The sequence below is a fragment of the Gopherus evgoodei genome, chromosome 12 (genome assembly GCF_007399415.2).
Source record: "Gopherus evgoodei ecotype Sinaloan lineage chromosome 12, rGopEvg1_v1.p, whole genome shotgun sequence".
In the NCBI taxonomy this organism is placed as follows: domain Eukaryota; kingdom Metazoa; phylum Chordata; order Testudines; family Testudinidae; genus Gopherus; species Gopherus evgoodei.
In genome coordinates this window covers 6,343,222-6,356,310 of record NC_044333.1, presented here as the reverse complement: position 1 = coordinate 6,356,310, position 13,089 = coordinate 6,343,222, and the positions used below count along the sequence as shown (strand labels likewise).

Sequence of the window (13,089 nt, the reverse complement as noted above, 5' to 3'; positions counted from 1 at the left end):
CTTTAAGAATATTTTGCTAGAAACCAGCTCACCCACTGAACACACATTATTTCAACTGCCATAGTGTCACACAGACAGAGGTAGTCTCCACAACATACATGGCATCAGTAAAAAGTTTATACAAAGTTATGTTCCCTGAAAGTTCCCATGAAAGTTCCCCTAAACTTGTTCCTGGAACTTCTGTATTCTACGACTTGCAGCAAAAGACACTGATTTAATGTAAATAGTATGAAGCCTTAACTATATCCCATCAATCCAACTTCCCCTCATTTAGCATTCTGAAAAATTCCCTGTTTTAGAAAGATCATGTACTATGGATGTTTAACGCTACAAAGAAGAAAAATATACAACAAATGAACTTTTGCAACAGGACAGAAGTTCTCCACTATCTAAAGCCTGTTCATTTGGGTATTCCTAGAGTTAGGCTGCATACCCTTCAAATTCTGCAGATTCTTTTTAGTATAGTGAAATAGTATGTTACCGCATACCCATGGAAAGAAGATTACAACTATTTCAAACCAGCATGATTAAGTGGTACACTGCAACAGAGTACTTGTTCAGTGGGTTTAGCCTCATGACACCTTATGCACGAAGCATCCTATTAGACCACTACACTGCTGCCACTGGAACAACAGGCTGATGGTACATTTTGATAGGCATTCAAACAGGCTGAGTGGTAATGTTCTACTAACCTCTACGTAATGTTTTGAGGAAAGCGTCAATCTGTTCCTGTCCAACCCCAAAGGCTCCTTTCTGCCCAAAAAGGAGATGGGAGAGGAGGAGGTGCAGGACCTCTATTGCAATATCTTGGAAGCCACCTTCTTGATTTCCACTGACGTCTGCGTCAATGTAAGAACGCAGCAGATCTGGAAGTTTTTGTTTGATAAACTGGGCAGCTGTAAGAAGAGAAGAGAGGCTATAATTAAAGTCTGAAAATTACTTTAAAAATGTAACTTAGTCAAAGACTTAATTTGGTTCTGTTCGTCATCCATTGCTCTGGGCATATTTAACACACTGCACATCACCTAAAACAGTTGTCTACCACTGATAGACAATATCCTTTTCATGCTCTGTACCCCTCAGCCCCACCTTTAGTAGGCAAGACAGACTTTGCAGTATGTCTGCAACAGATATAGCTATAGTGAATCAGAACTAGGGAAACGGCGGAGGAACAACTCCTGCTCCAGTGCCTACTGATTTCAACTGCAGAAGCAAACTCAGGTAACCTAGACCTAAAACACTGTCAGGATTGTTCTTAAATTTGAAACGTCTTTGCTGCAGTATTTTGCAAACTCCTCACTTACCAAAACCTCGTAGATCTGAGCTGAAGGAGTTCAGTAAAGCAAGACCAAAAATCACCTGTGAACAAATGAGAGGAAAGTAAGAACCTATCATGCATTTAATTTCAGTCAAGCTTTGCACTGTACAAACTTAACCAGCTAGTTTGGGAAACAAAATGTTTACCTACCTCTTGAACTTTGCTTAATTTGATAACTTTACTCAGCTGGGCAAATAAATGGGGTGAAGGCTTTAGACTCTGAAACAGAATAAAGTATGAATTATTTATACAGATGGTCTAGCTTGTAGTGTGAAAGACAGCCTGGAGGTTTTATTTGCAGGAGAGGGAAATTTATTTGCAGGAAGGGAAGCCATTTTGCAGTAGACTAGCTCACAAAGCCTGAACAGAGCAGTCAAAAAACCAAGCAAAACCTGCCATTTTCAGGAGTTAATATCAAAATGACACATGCTTGGTAGAAAAAAGTTTAAATCCACACATACTTCTCACAAGTTACACTAGTTCAGTTACTAAGCTGTTGTTCTCAGGATCTCCTCCATGTCAACATAAAAATATAGAAGCACTAGGGACCTATTTTGTATTTTGATTGTTTTGAGGTCTAAACACAAAATGTTCAAAATCACAAAAGTTTAACACTATTAAACCAGCTTACTTTAATCAAGAGAAAGGCCCTTTCTAAAGTGGCTTGGACACTACTACAGTGCTTCTGTGAAAGTGGTAAAGTAAGAGGAGCAGTAGGAGAATAAAGTTAGATACAGCAGACAGAGCAATCCCAGACTTCCACATGGACAACTAGCATTAGCTAATATCACATGAGGGAACACAACACATAAGGGAATAAAGTTTAGACTCAATGTTAGCATTATAAAGAAAGGCTTAAACTTAGTAAATATTTTTTCATGAAAGTAGAGGTATGAGTCTTCCTTGGTTTTAAGTATTCCCATCAAGTCTTTGCAATCCAAACATTGCTGCATTATGGAATGAGTAAGAACCTGAAATTGACTAATTTAAAATTTATTGTGGAAGCTTGAGTGAAGTACAGGGAGTGACAATAGATAAGGAGAGTAAGACTATTCAGTTTTTAAAATTCTTGGTACTAGAAAAGACAAGAGTTTGTTTTAAGAGATTAAATCTCAGTAAATACAAACAGAAGGTATAAACAACTATAAAAAAGGCAAGGCCAGTGAGGATTTCAGGCAACAAGGGAAGCACGCCATGTCCTACTCTAGTTAAAGATCCTGTTCTTGAAGCTAAGAAACTGTCCTCAATCCTCCCGCACTAGCACCCCTTTAATCCATCAAAGTCTAGAAAACAGCAGCTCCCGAATGTAAAAGTAGATTAATTTCCTTCCTATGGGTTAAACCATTTCCCCTCCAACTCTAGCAAAAACTCTGTCACACTCCTCTTGTGCTGGATTTTTAGTCTTTAGTTACACTCTGAATGAATGCCACTGCCATCTTTGACAAGTTTTCCTGTTTAAAAAGCCATTTTAAACATAACTCATTAAAAACATTCTACATAATTCCACAATAAAATAGAGACTTATTTTTCCATGACTGACCCTTTTAAAATAGGGTATACAAACCTTCTGATAGTGCAATGGATTGTCAATGGCATAGGACAGCGTCGAGATAAAGTTTGGCTTTGTAATCAGCGACGCACACTCCTGGATCAGAAACTGAGTCTGAAAAGAACAAGGTAACTGTAAATCTGCTATTGCTTTGACATATTGCATCTGTATTTAAGTTATCACTTTACTTTTCACTCCACAGCCATAGCAGCAATAATCCAGTCAGATTTTAGAGTGCCTCAGCTTTTGAATTCAGTATTTTGTACCAAGAAACATGGAAGGGGATAGACTAGTGTCCAGCAGAATTTGACTGTCTACTTGTCATTAAAGATTAGGTTTTAATATTTGCCAGACTAGACAAGCTAACCAAACTTGTGTTTCTCAGTCACCTGGCAAAGTAAACTTAATGTGGAAGTCTGATACTTTATTTCACTTGTCTTAGGCTCCTACAGATGTTAGTATAGATAGTGTCTGTATGCACAAATAGCAGCATAGTATGCTAAATTAAGCAATGGTTCTCAAGAGATTTTAGGAAAGAATGGAGGTTAAGCCAGGAAACGGGTGTGCCCCAAAAGTCTAAGTAGTTTGGAAGTGTGTAAAAAATAGTTGCTCATTGTATTACTAGCTTGGACTAAGCTTTAAAATGGTAAGGGATATTTTAAGAAGGTACTGCCTGCGACCAAAAAAAACAAAAACAAAAACAAAAACAAAAAGTGGGGCCAGCACACTTTAGTAGCAGGTTTTCTAAGTCAGTTCTTTAAAAGAGAGACACGCTCTCAGTAATTCCACCTTCTCGCTAGAGAACCAACAAAAGGAGTTGTAATTCAAAAACCGTGCATGGATATTTTCCACCAATTAACTGAAGACTAACTTGTATCCTGCCTTTGTGCTTAAAATGGCGTGCGAGCTTTGCAATAAGCCAATTAAAAGTGCAGAATTTACCTGATGGAAATCTTTGCCACTGCTTTTACCATCGCCACTGAAATCCACGTGCGAGAATAGACAGCGTAGTAAATGCCTGTCTGCCTCGGGACCGTGCCGATTCACAATCTGAAAGACCAAGAACAAACCATCTAGAAAACATCCAACAATTTTGATGGACAGTTGTCAAACATACTGATGGGGAACCAGTACTTTGGTTACTGTAGTAATTTCACTACTTTGTACAATAGAATATCCAAGTTCAAATAGGAGGCACTAAGGATCCAAGAGTTTAGTAATTAATTCTCAATACCCCTGTGAAGTAAGGGTTAACCTCATTTGGGGATGGAAAGAATCAAAGCAGTAAAATATGACAGGAACAGAACCCAGATCTCTTAACTCCAAGTTGTAGTCTTTGATCATGCTTCTGCCCACATTAAGGCATCTTGTTTGTTTTTGAGGAAGGAACCAGTAGATAAGGGAATTCCCAGGGTGGATAGTGATTTTTTTGATAAAATGCTTTAAGGGGGGAAAAAGTCTAAAGACAGGATTAATTAAGATATCTTTGAGCTAACACATCTCTTATCATGGAATAGAGATTATAAATTCTAATTCTATAGTATGAGACAATATTCATGTAATGGTTAAGAAAAGTTTTGTAAATAAGTTCCAGCAGTTCATGATTAGGGATCCACATTTATGGGGTTCCAAGGGCTTCTGTACAGATTTAGGTTAATCTTTCTATCTACCCAATGGGACTCGGTATCTTCTAGACTGAGCACTATCAGAGATGCTTAGCTTTGCAGTTCTCAAACTGCAGCTTTATCTTTTCAGAGACAACATGCTTGTTAACAGCAAAAATGTTTTTAAACAAACAGAGGTGAGAAATAACAGACCTCGACCCTATTGTTCCTCTGCAAATTTGTGTACACGGTCAATCCCTTACCTCTCTCTAAAAGTGCAAAGTTTCAAAAAGTTCAATGAATGGAAGATTGTTGGGGGTGGAATAGATCTGGACAAGGAGAATTTTGGAGATAAATGTGAGAAGGGAGGGACAGGCAGTAGAAACAAAAGTGAAACTGAGCAGCATATTCCAGAAGTCTTGAGGTTTGAGTGTAGCCTTCATTGATTTGAGATCTACCATACCATTCTCTCACTAGAAGGGAAAACCTATAATGGCAGCAGGCTGTAAAAAGAGACCCAGTTTGGGAATATTTTAATGAAGTTCCTCTACTTGTGGGTAAGACAGGCATGCGTTCAAAATGCAAACAGTGCAAGAAATGCAAGGCCTGGTTGCCTGAATGAAACATCCTGAGAAGTGTTCCTTCTCAGGAGGAAGCTGAATTAACGATGATGAAAGGAACATGTCTGAACACGCAGGATCTTCAGGTTGGTAAACTTTTTTATTTGCTTCTTTCTTAAGGACTGCCTGTCTTCCTTCTGGACTATTCTCGAATTCTCATGTTTGAGCAAAAAAATATGTAGTTGTTACTCTATGATACTATCATTTTACATGCAGTTGTGAAAAATAAACAGGCAGATCTTTTTACAATTTCACCTTTAAAGTAGTACTGAATGTCAACGGGTCGTACTGAAGAGAACTGTCAGGCTGGAAGGAGGTTACTAGTGGAGTTCCTCAAGGATCAGTTTTGGGACCAATCTTATTTAACCTTTTTATTACTGACTTTGGCACAAAAAGCGGGAATGTGCTAATAAAGTTTGCGGATGACACAAAGCTGGGAGGTATTGCTAACACAGAGAAGGACTGGGATATCATACAGGAAGATCTGGACGACCTTGTAAACTGGAGTAATAGTAATAGGATGAAATTTAATAGTGAAAAGTGCAAGGTCATGCATTTAGGGATTAATAATAAGAATTTTAGTTATAAATTGAGGACACATCAGTTGGAAGCAACAGAGGAGGAGAAGGACCTTGGAGTATTGGTTGATCACAGGATGACTATGAGCCGCCAATGTGATATGGCCATTAAAAAAGCTAATGCAGTTTTAGGATGCATCAGGTGAGGTATTTCCAGCAAAGATAAGGAGGTGTTAGTAACGTTATATAAGGCACTGGTGAGACCTCATCTAGAATATTGTGTGCAGTTCTGGTCTCCCATGTTTAAGAAGGATGAATTCAAACTGGAACAGGTTCAGAGACGGGCTACTAGGATGATCCGAGGAATGGAAAACCTGGTCTTATGAAAGGAGACTCAGAGCTTGGCTTGTTTAGCCTAACCAAAAGGTTGAGGGGGGATATGCTTGCTCTTTATAAATATATCAGAGGGATTAATATTAGAGAGGGAGAGGAATTATTTAAGCTTAGTACCAATGTAGACACAAGAACAAATGATATAAACTGGACACTAGGAAGTTTAGACTTGAAATTAGATGAAGGTTTCTAACCATTAGAGGAGTGAAGTTCTGGAACAGCCTTCCAAGGGAAGTAGTGGGGGCAAAAGACATATTGGCTTTAAGACTAAGCTTGATAAGTTTATGGAAGGGATAGTATAGCTTAATTTTGGCAATTGATCTTTGATTATCAGCAAGTAAGTATGCCCAGTGGTCTGTGATGGGATCTGAGTTACTGCAGAGAGTTCTTTCCCGAGTGCTGGCTGGTGAGTCTTGCTCACATGCTCAGGGTTTAGCTGAGCACCATATTTGGGGTCAGGAAGGAATTTTCCTCCAGGGCAGATTGGCAGAGGCCCTGGAGGTTTTTCGCCTTCCTCTGCAGCGTGGGGCATGGGTCACTTGCTGGTGGATTCTCTGCAGCTTGAGGTCTTCAAACCACAAATTTGAAGACTTCAATAACTCGGACATAGGTTAAGGGTTTCTTATAGAAGTGGATGGGTATGGTTCTGTGGCCTGCTTTGTGCAGGTCAGACTAGATGATCATATTGGTCCCTTCTGACCCTAAAGTCTATGAGTCAATGAATGCAATGAGTGATACTAAATGAGCAGAATGGTAATAATTAAACAACTGCATTGACTTATTTTCTTTAGGAGAATCCATTCTCAACATACAGGATTCTGAGGACTATCCACCTTCAAGGTCACCGTCATTTTTTATAGTTATCTGCCAATGATAGTTTTTCAGTCACATCATGTATGCCACATAGCCACAGTAAAGCACCTGTAGCAAAAAAAAAAAACAAAACAAGCAAACAAAAAAAACCATCCAGAAACCACCATAGATAAGTTTGTGATAAGAACCAGATTACAAAAAGAGGTAATTGATGAAAAAATTGCCTAGTTTGTTTATGCAACAAAATTCTTTCCTTTTGACTGAGAACCCACACTTCATTAACATGGTTCAGTCATTAAGACCAGGATACAGTCCACCCAACAGAGCAGATGTCACAGACAAATTGCTGGATAAAGTGTATGAAACAGAAATTGAGCAGTGTGCAAAAGGTCTAGATGGTGAAATTGTTAACCTGACTCTTGATGGGTGGAGCAATGTCCACAATGATCCTATTGTATGTGCTTGTGTGACTAAAGAAGGGAATGTCTTCCTTATAGAAGGAAGAGATACATCAGGAAATGCACACAGCAGAATACTTACAAGTAGCAGCCAGAACAGCCTTAAACTGTGGGAGGGGGAATGCAAATGTCTAGTACACAGCTTGATCACAGACAGACAATGTTGCAAATGTATCCAAGATGAGAAAAAAATTTAGAAGATGAATTGCCCAAGCTAACATATGGTTGCAGTGCTCATTTGATGCATCTCCTAGCCAAAGACTTGCGTCCAGAAATAAATGATGTCGAAATTGCAAAATCCTTCTGTAATAACCACTCTGCAGCAGCTGCTCTGAAAAAAATGGGAGGAACCAAGCTAACTCTCCCACAAGATGTGGGACGGAACTCAGTAGCGGACTGTTTTGAGCACTATCAAGAACTGGCCTCATGTGATAGTTTGTGAACAAAATCGTGAAAAAAATAGATGGTACTGTCACAGCCCAAATTCTCAACACTGGGCTTCAGAGAAATGTCGAACACATGCTGGGTACCCTAAAGCCTACTTCTGGAGCCTTGAACAAAATGCAGGGAAATAGCTGTTTTATTGCTGATGCTGCTGAAATCTGGAAGGAACTGACTGAGATCTTAAAGAGAGAAATATGCAATGACAATTAAATTACAAGCATTAAAAGAACAAATGGGACAAGCACTATCCCCAGTTCATTTTCCTGCAAATATTCCCAATACCTGGTACCAAGGTCAAACCTTAACTGCTGAAGAAGGAGTTTGCTAGATGTCCATGTCCTAGCCATCATCCTTCCATAATGCCAAGTATAATAAACTCCAGAGCTAAGGGTGAACCAGTCAAGAAATATATGTTTGCTGATGTTTCAAATAAAGTCACACCAGTGTGAACTGGAGGAAGTCATGTAAGTAGTTGGATTCAGAGACTGTTGAAGTAATAATCTTACTTTTAACAGCCGTAGCTTCTTCTGCCAGTGTAGAAAGAATATTTTCTTCCTTTGGACTAATTCATTCCAAATTGAGAAATTGTTTGGGACTTGATAAAGCAGGAAAACTTGTTTTTCTTTTCCAGATTATGAACAAACAGGAAAATGAATGTGAAGATGACGGAGTTAGCTGCAAAAGCCAATATTTTATGTTTCTCATGTTGACCTGGCTGACAGTCTTTAATTTTTAGGGTGGTTTTTTAATATTTCATTTAATTTGAGTTAAACAATTTTAACATCAAACCTGATTTTAAAAACTTGAATGTTTAACTAAATTCAAAAATTCATATGCTTGTTTTGTTAAAATGTTTGCTGTTGAAGAAAAAAATCCAGAACACATAATGTGTTAAAACAATTTAAATGTCTGTAACAGCATGGCAAGAAAATCCTCCAAATATTATTGATTAACCTGTTGAATTGGAGATAGTTCACCTCCCAACGACTTCATAAACATCTGTTCTATTACTTATTTGGTTATTTCATTTACCAAAATCATTCATTTTCTGATTATAGCTGTAAAACTAATCTGAAAAGTTTTCAAAATAAATCACTTTAAAAATGTAGTCTGAAATCTATATCTAAAAATGAAATCTACATCCGAGTTGCGAAGAATATGTATTAAGGTTATAACAGCCAACAAGAATGCACTTTTATGTAGAAATCCAAAATTAAATTGAGCCTTCCAGACTAGTGATTTAAAATCAAATCCACCCTGGAAATTCCTTTAACATCCTAATGTGCTTATTTAGTTATCCTAATGCCACTGACTTGCACTGCTCCAAGGACAGTTATGAAAACCAAGGTGGTGTGAGCAGTGTTTCAGCTCCAAAACTGTAGGGATTCTCCCATGTGATCTAGACAATCTGCAGAACTGAAAAGTGTCCTGGCACTTATTCTGTCAGATACCAACACAAGAAACCAAAAAGATGTTTTACACACTACTTACCTGAACTTCTGACAGTCAGCGACCCACTTAAATTGCAACAGAGTCCTGTGGCACCTTAAAGACTAACAGATGCATTGGTGCATAAGCTTTTGTGGGTGAATATCCACTTTGTCAGACGAAGCTTATGCTTCAATACATCTGTTAGTCTTTAAGGTGCCACAGGACTCAGCTGCTTTTTACAGATCCAGACTAACACGGCTACCCCTCTGATACTTGCCACTTAAATTGGAATGTTTTGTCTAGTACCATGCTAGAGCCAGATTTGACCTGGTTCGACCGTTAATATGAGGAGGTCCCCAACCTGTGACAATGCACTACTACCGCAATTCTTTTATTTGGAAAAAGGGGGAAATCGGGGTAAAGGGAGTATACAAGAGGGCAAGGAAATATAATAAGAGTTAACTCCAGGAAGTGCTAAAGTGAGTTTTTGACTCATTAAGACACAATGCCAAGATTATAGGCCATTTTGAAAGTTGTTGCTTGTTGCATCAGATCTTTGACATGTCCTTCAGTCTAGTCCAGGGGTTGGCAACTGACAGCATGCGAGCCAATTTTTAATGGCACGCTGGGGCCTGCCAGGATCCCAGTGTGCTAGTAAAAATCCTTGTGACGCGGCAAGCCACAGGGTCCGCGCTCCTGGGCCAGAGCGCCAGGCCGAGCACAGCAAGCCACCGGCCCCTCCCCCACCTTCCCCCAGAGCCATACCACCGCACACAGCACTCTGGGAGCTGAGGCTGTGTGTTCCCATGGGGCAGCATTTGGCTCTGTGGGGAGGAAAAGATGCTCCCCGCTCATCCAGAGCCCTGCTGCTGCGCACAGCCCTGCCCCGCCCTCCAGAGCACTGCACACATGGCAGCGGGGCTCCTGATCAGTGGGGAGCCTCATGGTAAAGGGTCTGGGTCCAGGGGTGGGGTGTTTGGATAAGGGATGGAGGCAGTCAGGGGAGAGGGAGCAAGGTGGGTTGGATAGGGGGTGGGATCGAAGGGGGGGTGGTTAGGGGCGGGGGTGTCTGGAGGGGGCAGTCAGGGAGCAGGAGGGTTGGATAGGGCATGGGAGTCCCAGGATCTGTTAGGGAGCGGATAAGGGACAGGGAGCAAGGAGGGTCCTCGGAGGGGGGCAGTTAGGGTTGCCCCTGGTCTAGTCCACTATTTTTCTTGCTGTAGTTCTTACAATTGTGGAAATACTCATTCAGTGTGGTCTTTTGCACATCCCGTTTTAAATAGCTTAGTTTAAACTAACTTGGGAATTAGCTTTATTCTGTGTGTTATATAGATATCTAAAAGCACAGGGTTAAGAGGAATCTTGGGGATTCAGCTCTCACTTGCATTCCATAAAACTGCAGCTGTCTTGACACCTGTTCAAGCTTCTAGCCTCTTCCCCTCAGCAGGCATATGTAAGGACAGTTCTGTAGTGTCAACTCTGACCTAGCATTAGTAGCCATATATTGAGCTCCATAAAGCCAGCATGCTGCACCACATCCTTCTGATCACAAGCCCTTCTGGGTTCACTATCCCTACCCACCCATATCCATGGTGTTGAACTACACACCAGACTGGAACAAGTGTATGTTACCAGTGCCCCATTGTTCTCCCCACTACCTTAATAAACTCCTACATACTAGGGTTTTCTGTAATCGGAGTTAGTCTCTCACTGATCAGCAAGCTTTTCAGCATAGATTTTATATCAGACAGATGTGGCAGAGATCTCTGCATCAACATTTTCCCCTCCAGTATTAATCCATTTATACCTAAACTGAAGAATTAAAACTAGTTTGTCAAAAGGCATAGCATCAATAGTTTATTTATCATAATCAATTCATTAGCTACTTTGCAACAGGTCTCCTAGCCATCACAGTGACTTAGTAAGGTTGTGGTATGTGGGCTTTAAAGCCTACCTTACTCATCTTGTGTTTCTAAGTTCTTGGCTACTAAACAGCTCAAGTCCAGACCCCTGCTGTTTTAACTACCTTGAGCTTCTTTTACACACAGCTATAAGTAGCAATAGCTACCAAATTATTTCCTTCCCCAAGTTTAGATAACTATGCAATTTTTTTTAAAGTCACCTGCCCCATTACAAGCCTAGTCAGTAACAGAATGAGCAGAATCTGCCACCACCACCACCCTGTCATCACCTCCAAGCACTAAATTGTGAAACAGAAATATAGTGTATAAATACATTTCAGTAGTCTAGCCTGTTTCCATGGTCTATTTCCTTACCCTCCCATTTCCACATGCTTCTCTTTTAATAGGTTTCTTTGTTTATGCAATAGGACAGAGTAGTACACCCATCTATTCAAGAGTAAATACCCGACTCCATGACAGTGAGGGCCTCCCAATAGGTCATGTTCACACAGGAGAATTAGAAGTCCAGATGTGTTTACAGTACACCAAAAGCCTCAGATGAATTGTTGAAAGTGAATTGGTCAATCCAGGCTTCAGAATGCATCCAAATGACTTAAGTACTGATATTCAGACATAGCTACCATGCCTGTCCCAGACTTTTGAAGGCAGTTACTATCCCCTGGCTCTTCAGTGTGCTATACCAAATAAGTCTGGACTCAGAGTTACTAAAAAAGGTAGGAAAAGCCAAAGAGTATCCATATTAAAGCCACCATTACAATTGCACCACTATACTAACTAGCATCCATGAAATGACATAGCATGAGAATTAGGCTGTTCCCTCATTTAAATGTTGTATTTCCTACCGTGAGGTACATTTCTGTGCAGGGTAAAGGAAAATTTATTCTCCTCCGTGTCAGTCTATGGAGAGAAGAACTCTGACTTAAATGCATTTTAGTACCTTTCAACCAGGACTACAGTCACTTAAATTTTCCTTCAAGGAAGAATTTAGAATTGCCAATTTGGGTCAATGATTCCTGCTACAGGACAATTTATAGTAGAGTCAGTCTACTTGTTCATACAGTGAATTTATAAAATCAAAAAACCGCTGTACTACATCAAGTATCTGCCTTGCTGACTACCAGTGGCAAGTCCACTACTGCCTACTCAGCAACATAGGTTAGAGTAGAGCTTTATTTTGCAGCATCTTGTTTTTATTGCTAAAAACTATTTGCATATCTAAGTAGATGTATAAATCAGATTACAGATGGATTTTCAGGAAGAGGTGGGCATTGTTTTAGTAAGAGCAACATTTAAGTTGGTGAATTTGAAGTTAGATGAAACATTAAGATTGTTATTACATCACTCCTTTGGGCAAAATCCAAATATTTAACACTACAGGTATGTTCTAGGAGCCAGCTATCCCAGAGACAATCATTACAGACACATTCAATAGTTCGAGGGCTTTCCTTTGTGGCATGCAGCTTGAAAAATTAATTTTATCTGCATTAGAAATATGATCTGTAGCATCACGTTTTCATATCAATTAAACAGAAGGTGTTGTGTATGTTGGAACCTTAAAAACCACTTGTTGAATACTGAAGTACATGAAAGACAGGCCCCCTAGATAAAAATCAAAGTTTCAGACTAGCAGCAACTTGGCAAGCTTTAAAACCATAAAAATCTAACTTTTTTTAATTGAACTCTAAGTAGTGTGTCCCCTTAATCAGTGCAGGAGAAAAAATATTTATTGAACATAGCAATTAGTTATATAATTTGCTGTTCATACAAACTCATGTTGGTATTGCAATGATGGTTAAGGAAGTTTTAGTTTCCAGTCCTTTTGAAGTTTCTGGTATGGATAGAAAAATTACAGTTACATATTAACCTCTTCTTCCTCAAAATAAAAGTTAATTACACAAAAAAAAACTTGGCAAGCTTTTGTGTTTTCAAAGTCGAAGTCACCACTGTAGTTTATTGTGCAGTGCAGAAGTGTTTTGACAACTGACCTTACTAGAAAATTGTCACTCACTTTTCTTCAGA

General features: G+C 39.5%; 1 protein-coding gene across 12 annotated transcripts in view; it reads right to left on the bottom strand.

Annotated features, from left to right (window-relative positions):
* CNOT1 (CCR4-NOT transcription complex subunit 1) overlaps nt 1-13,089 on the bottom strand; it is a 107,772-nt gene that overhangs the window by 76,726 nt on the left and 17,957 nt on the right. For all 12 annotated transcript variants that reach the window (XR_004002863.1, XM_030582238.1, XM_030582237.1 and 9 more), the window contains exons 3-7: nt 3,810-3,917; nt 2,883-2,981; nt 1,469-1,537; nt 1,305-1,359; nt 693-896 (exon numbers count right to left, since the gene is read on the bottom strand). Coding sequence is in view for 11 of the 12 variants with exons in the window: in XM_030582238.1 (XP_030438098.1) it covers nt 693-896; nt 1,305-1,359; nt 1,469-1,537; nt 2,883-2,981; nt 3,810-3,917 (535 nt within the window). In the remaining variant the exon portion in view is untranslated. The remainder of the gene's footprint in view (nt 1-692; nt 897-1,304; nt 1,360-1,468; nt 1,538-2,882; nt 2,982-3,809; nt 3,918-13,089) is intronic.